The 9,687-nt window shown below is 42.2% G+C and overlaps 1 protein-coding gene across 1 annotated transcript in view; it reads right to left on the bottom strand.

The window, feature by feature from the left end:
- Window positions 1-926: 926 nt before the first annotated feature.
- CCDC3 (coiled-coil domain containing 3) overlaps window positions 927-9,687 on the bottom strand; it is a 120,809-nt gene continuing 112,048 nt past the window's right edge. The window contains exon 3 of the mRNA XM_045793938.2: window positions 927-3,531. Coding sequence (XP_045649894.1) covers window positions 3,256-3,531 — 276 coding nt within the window. The 3' untranslated portion in view covers window positions 927-3,255. The remainder of the gene's footprint in view (window positions 3,532-9,687) is intronic.

The raw sequence follows: 9,687 nt of genomic DNA, 5'->3' as shown, positions 1-9,687 counted from the left end.
AGATTCTTCTTTAAGCATGGAGAACAGGATCGCTATTTTATAAAATCATTAGAAATAGTAAAATAGCCTAATACACACTGGGTTCTTGATTTTAAAACCATTTTAGAATACAGACTGTTGTTGAATCAACAATTTATCATCTGTCCCCTAAGAGAGACGGGGCCTTGCACCATAGATATGAGAATCGCCGTTAACCTCTGTTACCAGGCAGGTACCAGGAATAGTGTGACATAGCCTGGCATAAAAAGAAAAAAAAGTAGTCTGGAGTCACACAACAAGGGCATTCACATTCAGACACACTTTGGAGGCCTAAGAAACTACCCCACACTAGCTGTGGCTCACATGCTGACAGCTCTGACTCCCTGGTCTGTCGTTGAAATATTCTGTCTGCCTATTTTGTGACTGTGGGGTTGGAGAAGGCAAAGTGACTTTTCCAAAGTAGAACTCAACAGGGGTCTGCATCTCAGAGAGATGCTTAACCAACCTGTTGTAGCATTATCAATCAATTTTGAAGTACTTCTTGGATTCTTCTTGCATGAAAAATTCCTAGGAGTACAATAAACAAACAGGTTGCAAGGGCTTCAGTAAGATGACAGAGCAGCAGACAACAGGGACCTGGGGAGTTCGCTTTGGCAACAGGTTCAAATGTATTTTTGCAGACTTTGGTTAATGAAGTTTCTTGTCCCCTTGTGAGGGGCAGACCCAGATACCACTGCTTTTCTGCAGGTGTGTCAAAAGGTGGGAACCCTGGGAAAGAGAGGGTCAAGCCATATCCTCAGGGGAACATCAAAAGCAATCTATCTGAGCTCAGTGTCCTATGTGCCCCAGCTGTTACTCACAGATGCTTCCCCAAAAGGATCTCAAGTGCTTTTCCAGACCAAAGCTGGAATCTCCCTGACCCAAAAGAAACACACATCACCTTCCCATTGTGGCTGAAATATTGCTCATATTTATTAAAAAGGCAGAACATAATGCATCTGTAGGGATCCAGGTTCCACAGTTCTCAAAACACTAGTTGTAAATCAGCCTTAGGCTTGTCATTCCCTTGGGTGGAAGCAAAAGTGCTTTAATGAAATGGCCCCAGAAAAACTAGGCTATTGTACCATACTGTGAAGGCTACAGCTAATAAAGGAGCAGCCAAAGCTTGGAAACGAAGCAAAAGCTGCCCTTCTCTCCAGCCCAGAGTGCGGACATCTCTCTCTGAGCAGTAGCCTCAAGCGACATAGATGCATCCTCCCAACCAGCTCAAGAATGTGGTTTTCCTAAAGGCAGTGGAAGGGCAATCTGACAGTGTAATTGCCATTTTCAACGGACAACATAACCAGGTGCTGCAGTGTCTGGAGTGGTCTAGGGGGAGATTTCCTGAGGAGGAATTAGGTTCTATCTGGAACAGCTGGAAGAGAGAGAGACTTGGAGGTCCAATCACTCCGTTGCCTTCTTAAGAACATACCTGTGACTGGATCAAATGTACCTAAATTAAGGGATAGCGGGTACTCTTTCTACTGTAGTACTGTCTGTCTTTAAAGATTTCTTTCCAAACCGGGTGCAGTGCTCCTGTACAAAACCTGACACACTGACAAGTGGGCTCGTGTGCAAACATTACTCCCAGGGTTGGACGGTCCTGGTGGGTGGAAAGTATGCGCACAGAAGCAGAGATTGCAGTGCCCGGACTCTGTCCGGTATTTCCACCATAAGCATCTTTGCCACAAGCATTTTCACGGCCTAACTCATTGGGCCAGAAGGCAATTTGGCCATAAAAGATAAAACAACAAAAGAGGGACTTTACTAATGTCTTCATTATGTCCTTTTTAAGAGAAGTCTCCGTTTTCCACATCCTAGGATGCATATTTGTAACTGTATTACATTGTGAAAGAAGCTTTCTACCTTACCGTTCGCTCTTAGCAAAATGATGCATGTCTGTTGATAGATGTTCAAAAGTTCTATGGGACATGCGAAAGAAAAGCTGTAATGCATTTCGGAGTTATAACTGATAAACTACCATTTTCTATTACAGTGTGGTTTGCAGTCTGGCCTTATAGTCTTATTTCACACTCCAGTTTGTTACTGTATTTTATCAGGTTGATAAATGGAGTTATCATCCACTGTTTTAAGACTACCATGTATACTGGTCACAGACCACTAGGAGGGCTAAGATTCATGTGATATAAAAATGGGAATGTAGTTTGGTTTCATTTCTCTACTGACAATTATTTTCTCTCTGGCAGCAAACTGCCTTACAGCCAATTTACTTCGGTGGTGGAAATGCTCGCATCAAGCCTCTGCAGACCTGCCGGGAACAAGCTCCTCGGGTGCCTGGATGGGAATGAGGCAAGGTCACTTGATTCCAATAGGTAAGGAGATATCTTTGCAGAACAGAAGTTAATCGTGTACTGAGTCAACTCACCTCAAATTCAGAGCAGCTGGAAGGAGTTAACGAGCAAACAGTAAGTTTGCCTGCAGTAGGGGCTGAGATCTTGCTCAGGCTCTCCCAGACTCAGGAGTGCGGTTTGATACAACATGACCAGGCCGCAAAGGCAAGGCCCGTTTAGATTAAAGTGGCGCACAGGTATCCTCTTTAACTCTGGGTAGCTGGTGTTGGAAAGCGGGTAGAGTTCACCGTGTTCAGTTACCTGCTGCCACGCACCCCCCCCCCCCAACTCTGTACTACCTGTTATGAGCTATGCTTCAGCTGTGAGGAAATGCTGGCTGGAGTAGACACACCACCATGCACATGGTCAGTGGCAGGCATCCCTGGGTGCTCTGCAAGGCTGCCATCCTCCCTCCGAAAATGTGGCAAATGCGACACCCAAGGTTCCAAGACTTGTTGCAGATCCCTTCTTAAAACTCATGATGGTCCTGGAGTTCAGAGCTGGAGAGAGCACTGCCTCTCCTCTGAAAGAAGGCTGAACCCCTTGATTCTTGTACATCTAAGATATTTTTTCCACAGTAAGTACACTGTCCATTGTGCTCCTGAAAGCTGGAGACAGGCAAGCACCTGATGTTCCAGGATCATGCTGCCTCCAGACTTGCAAGCACTTAGGTCTGGGAGCGAGGCTGAGAAGGGAAGGAGCCCAGCAACTAGGAAAATTAGCAAGACTTGCCCCTTCAAGTAACTAGACACTATCAAATGCATATTAAAAACATCTACAAGAGTTTTTGCCCTATGTGCACATTAAAACCTACCATCATTTTACATTCCCTGGCAAGAGGCAACATGTTCCAGCAGAGCCAGGCTAGGCCACTACTCAGTCCCTGCTACCCCCGCAGGTAGGTGGCACCGGGTGGCTCCTGCCCCAGCGCATTAATGTGTGGGAGGGCACCTGCTGCAGCCGCTAACTTCTCGCCGAGCTTCTGGTTCACCAGCTCCAGGTGGCGACCATTCTTCCGTGCCTGCCTCAATGACCTCTTGACCTTCTTCACCCGATCCCGAAGCTGTTTGTTCCGCTTCTCCAGAGTGGCCACCTTCTGCTGCAGTTTCTTGACATGGTCCTCCTCCTCGAACAGAGCCTTCTGCACTGACGAGCACATGAGCTGTTGGGGTGAAAATGCCATGGGAGAGGCAGGTGAGTTTCATAAAACCTCCAAGTTCCCTGGATGTGGTCAAGTACAAAGAGTCTGACAGTCGATGGCTCCAACCCCAGAATGAGGACAACCCTCAAGGCTCCTTCTTGGTTTCACCCTATGAACCCCCTGCCCTAACAACAAATATAAAGACCCTCTTTGGGGTACCTTCCATAGTTCAAGCCATTGCAGGGTTGTTTTTACATGCTTACCATCTTCTATACTATACTATTGAGCCCCTGAGGGGGTTGGTGACTTTTCACATTTTGCTCTGATTCAGCAATTTTGCCTATTAAATTCTAATCTGGGTTTAAGACCTTTCCCAGGAAAGCCAAAGTGTGAGGATCAGCCATCGAGGTAGCTCTACTTAAAGGGCTTTGCCTGCATCAAATACCCCCTCTGGGAATTATTCTGGTCATGGCAGGATGGGCTTGAAGGAAGGGACACTTTTAAAACTGAGGTTTTTGTTCTTACCTAAGCCACCCGGGGTTCTTTTGGTTGTTGTGGGTTTTTTTTTTTTTTTTTTACAGAAGTTACTCTAAATTTCGTTACATCAGTCAATAAAGAGCGAGCTCCAATAAATCCAAGAGACCAAAACCCAAAAATATACAAAGTGGGGAGCCTGGCTGGCTCAGTCGGTAGAGCATGTGACTCTTGATCTCGGGGTTGTGGGCTTGAGCCCCACACAGGTGTAGAGATTACTTAAATCTTTAAAAAAAAATACACAAAGAATACGGATAGGTCACTGGAAAGGAAATATAAATAAGATATGTGCAAATTAGGGCTATAATGAATTGCTGTTTATGAGACTGGAAAAATCAAGAAGTCAATAGTTGGAGACATAGGCACTATTATACTGTGGGTAGAGAGTAAACCTGTATAAAAAGTGATTTGGCTATACCTACCAAAATGAAAACTGCATATACCCTAGTCATTTTGGAACTTCATCTCATACTTCCACATGTACAAACATATAATATTGTTCTAAGATTGAAGAGTGACAGTAGCATCACGGCCACCTAAGACATCCTCATTTTTGTCCCCCAACCCAACAATAAAAATTGAGCATCCATCCCTAAACATTAGTGCCTTTGAGAGAGCTATGGGATCCAGCACCATATGCCAAGGGATCCAGGAAGAGTCTGGGCCACCCATGTATCAGGTAACAGGCAGAGAGACCCTATTCCTACCTAGGAACCCTACAGTCACCTGTGAGCCAGTTTCAGGGTCTCTCAAAGAAAACAAATACAGCCAACAGGTATATGCAATGGTGCTAAACATCACTACTCATTGGAGAAATGAGAATCCATACCACAATCATCACCTTCTACCTATTAGAATGGCTATTATCAAAAAGTGACATAAGAGGATCCTGAACTCCTCTCCTCCCATGCACACACCAAATCTACAGCTACCTAAAGAACTATTTCCTCTGAAAAATAAAAAATTAGTTGAGTGACTTCTATGTATTATACAAACAAGTAAAAAACCCACACTGAAAGAGAAGCCAAGACACACACCATCGACCACAGCCCGTAACAGGGGACTCACACCTCTGAGCTTTTCCTTGAGGAGCAAAGGATTTGAACCCCAACTTTTAAGTTGCATATCTGAGAGAAGAGCCCCTGCACAACAGGTAGCTTTGAAAGCCACCAGGCTTATGTCCATGAGACTCACAGGCTCTACAAAACTAAAAACCTCACGGCAACCACCCCTCAGGACCCAGGCAGGAGGCAGCAGACCGAAAAGCACGCCAGCTTTCTGTGAAAGAAGTTGATTTGCTTATCTTAGAGTTTTGGCCTGATAAGCAGACTTCTAATTTAACACACAACTGAAGGCCTACTGATAAGACTCTGCAAAGACTGTGGAGGCCTGTGGGTGTCATCTTCACGCTCTCCCTATGTCCCAGGTTATCTCCAAGAAAGGAGCTTGTCTACACATCTGGCACCCTGGCTTTTGTGTCTGATGCTCAGAGGACACATCCCTTGAGAACGTGGCAGATGTTCATGGGTTCATTAGAACACTTAATAAATGTCTAGCATCACAGCGCTCAGCACAGAGGGGCAGGCCGAAAAGCCCATCTTCCCCTGAAAGAGAGAAATCTGCAAACTTTAAAAGTTGCTACCTGAAGTTCTGCTTCCCAGTCAGCATGAATCCATGTGCTGACTGAGATCCTCCCCTTTGAGACACTGAAAAGTCTTGGCACAACCTCCACTACTGGGAGCCAGTAACAGTAAAGTAGGCTTCTTGGACAGTCACAGAGGTTGACAGACAAGAGCTAATAAGCCAGGGAAGAATGGGAGACTTGGCTCATTTATCTAATGCAGAGAAACCAATACAGAGAATAGACAAAATGAAGAAACAGAGGAATATGTTCCAAACAAAAGAACAAGACAAAACCCCAGAAAAAGACCTTAATGAAATGGAGATAAGAGATTTACCTAACAAGGAGTTCAAAATAACAGTGATAAAGATGTCCACTGAATTCAGGAGACTAACACATGAACCAAGTGAAAATTTCAACAAAAATAGAAGAAAGTACCTAATAGAAGTGACAGATGAAGAAGACAATAACTGAACAGAAAACTACTACAAAGGAGGTAAACAGCATACTTAGACACAGAAAAAAGGATCCATGAGCCCAGGGCAGTGGAACTTACCAATCACTACAGAAAAAAGGAAAAAAAAAGATTTAAAAATAGTGAAGATAGCTTACGGGATTTGGGGACCCCATAATGTGAATGTTGGTCTGCTTGATGTTGTCCCCTAAGAGGAACAGAGAAAGAGGCAGAAAATGTATCTAAAGAATAATGGCTGAAAACTTCGCTAACCTGGGGAAGGAAACAGGCATGCAGATCCAGGATGCCTAGAATATTAGCACTGAGATACACTGTGATTAAACTGTCGAAAACAAGGAATCTTAAAAACAGGGCAAAAAAAAAAAAAAAAAACTTGCTACGCACAAGGGGACCCTCCCCACCCCCAATACACACACGAGACTATCAGCAGATTCTTCAGCAGAGATTTTCCAGGCCCATGGAGACTTGCATGATATATACAGGCATACCTCGTTTTGTCGTGCTTCACAAATACTGCATTTTCTACCAGTTGAAGATTTGTGGCAATTTGCTGAATAAGTCAATTGATGCCATTTCACCAATATTTGTTCACTTTGTGTCACGTTTTGGTAACTCTTCAAATATTTCAAACTTTTCCATTATTATATGTCAGAGTGACCTAGGATCTTTGATGTTACTCTTCTAGGGTATCACTAACCACATCCACGAAGGTAAACTTAAATGTGTGTTATCTGACTCTTCCACCAACTGGCCATTCCCCCCATCTCTTTGCCTCACCTTGGGTCTCCCTATTCCCTGAGACACAACAATAGTGACATTAGGCCAGTTTATAATCCTACAATAGCTTCTGAGGGTTCAACTGAAAGGAAGAGTCACACATTTCTCACTTTAAATCAAAAGCTAGAAATAATTAAGCTTAGTGACGAAGGCATGGCAAAATCTGAAACAGGCTGAAAGCTAAACCCCTTACACCCAATAGTTAGCCAAGCTGTGAATGCAAAGGGGAAGTTCTTGAAGGAAATTAAAGGTGCTACTCCAGGGAACAGACAAATGGGGAGAAAGCAAAACAGCTTTACGGCTGATGTGGAGAAGTTTTAGTGGTCTGGAGACATTAACCCAGCCACAGGATTAAGCCAAAGCCTCACCCAGAACGATGTCCTAGTTATCTTCAACCCCATGAAGTCTGAGAGAGGTGAGGAAGCTACAGAAGGAAAGTATAAAGCTAGCAGAGGTTGGTTCATGAGGTTTAAGGAAGACACCGTCTCCATAACCTCCAAGTGCAAGGTGAAACAGCAAGTACAGAATCAGAAGCTGCAGCAAGTTCTCCAGCAGATCTACCTGAGATCATTAAGAGATTTTCAATGTAGAGGAAACAGCCTTCTATTGGAAGAAGATGCCAGCTAAGGCTTTCATAGCTAGAGAGGAGAACTTAATGCCTGGCTTCAAAACTTCAAAGGACTGGCTGACTCTTTCCTTAAAGGCTAATGCAGCTGGTGACCTTAAGTTGAAGCCAATGCTCATTTACCATTCTGAAAATCTTAGGGCCCTTAGGTGGTATTATGCTAAATCTACTCTGTGTTCTATAGACAGAACAAAAAAGCAGGCTGAACACACATCTCTTTACAACATGGTTTACTGAATAATTTAAGCCCACTGCTGACACTTGCTCAGAAAAGAAGAACTCTTTCAAAATATTATTGACAACGTATCTGGTCACCCAAGAGCTCTGATGGAGATGTACAATGAGATTAATGTTTTCATACCTGCTAACACAATAGCCATCTGCAGCCCACGGATCAAGCAGTCACTTTATATTTCAAGTCTAATTATCTAAAAAACACACTTTGTAAGGCTACAGCTACCACAGATTCTGGTTCCTCTGATGATCTGGGCAAAATAAAAACTATTCTAGATGCCATTAAGAACATTCATGATGCATGGGACAAGGTCATACATCAACATTAACAGGAGTTTGAAAAAAGTTGATTCCAACCCTCATGGATGACTTTAAAGGGTTCAAAACTTCAGTGGAGGAAGTCACTGCAGATGAGGTGGAAGTAGAGGAGAACTAGAATTAGAAGTGGAGCCTGAAAATGGGACTGAGTTGTTGGAATCTAATGATAAAACTTGAACAGATGAGTTGTTTCTTGTGGATGAACGAAAGAAAGTGGTTTCTTGAGATGAAATCTCCTAATGAAGATTGTTGAAATGTAAACAAAGTATTTAGAATATTATATAAACTTAGTTGATAAAGCAGCAGGATTTGAGAGGATTGACTCCAATTTTGAAAAGTTCTATGGGTGAAATACTATCAAACAGCCTCACATGCAATGGAGAAATCCGTCCTGAAAGGAAGATCACTCTGGCAACCACCTTTTGCAACCACCACCCTGATCAGTCAGCAGCCATCAATGATTACTACTTTCTGCAAATTCAGATGATGCTTAGCAGTTTTTAGCAAAGTATTTTTAAATTAAAGTATGAACAGACCCCAGTATAATGTAAACATAACTTTTATATATACTGGGAAACAAAAAACCTCATTTTACTTGCTTTATTGCAATGTTCACTTTAGTCTGGAACTGAACCCACAATATCTCACAGGTATGCCTATTGACACAGAGGGGAAAGGAAAAAACTGCCAACCAAGAATACCCTACCCAGCAAAACTGTCCTTCAGAATTGAAAGGGAGAGTTTTCCAGCCAAGCAAAAGCAAAAGGAATTCATCACCACTAGACCCACCTTTCAAGAAATATTAAAAGTTGTTCTTTAAGCTGAAAAAAAAGGTAATATATGAAAGTATAAATCTTACTGGTAAAGGTAAATATATACTAAAATTCAAAATAATGTAATGTGATAAAGGCAGTAGGTTAATCACTTATAAAGCCAGTATGAAAATTAAAAAACAAAAGTAGTAAAAATAACTATATACATAGTTAATGGATAAAAAGGTGTTGTAAATTGTGACAACAACAAATGGAAAGGGAGAGTTAAAGTGTAGAGCTTTAGAATGCTTTCAAAAATAAGTTCTTATCTTTAAAACACTGTCTTAAGTTGTTTTATATAGACTTCATGGTAACTACAAAATAAAAACCTATAGTAGATACACAAGATAAAGAGCTCTAAGCAGCCACTACGGCAAATCATCAAACAACAGAGAGCTATAGAAAAAGGAATAGAGGAATCACAAAACAACCAGCAAACCGTTAACAAAATGGCAAAAAGTATTTATCAATTATTAAATGTAAATGGTCTAAATGTTCTAATCAAAAGGAATGGTTTAATGGCTCAAATACATGACCCACTTATATGCTGTCCGACTCACTTCAGCCTTGAGAACACACAGAGGGTGAAAGGATGGAAAATGATATCCATGCAAATGGAAACTAAAGAAAAGCTGGGTAACTACATGGTTATCAGAAAAATAGACTTTAAGAGAAAGGCTATAATAAACACAGATCATGATGTAATGATAAAGGAATCAATTCATCTATCCTACAGAGGAGCACCTAAATATGCAAAGGAAATATTAATAGACCTAAAGGG

Source organism: Ursus americanus, chromosome 31 (assembly GCF_024610735.1).
Source record: "Ursus americanus isolate L20-20 chromosome 31, mUrsAme1.1.p, whole genome shotgun sequence".
Classification (NCBI taxonomy): Eukaryota; Metazoa; Chordata; class Mammalia; order Carnivora; family Ursidae; genus Ursus; species Ursus americanus.
This window is presented reverse-complemented; position numbering and strand designations above follow the sequence as displayed.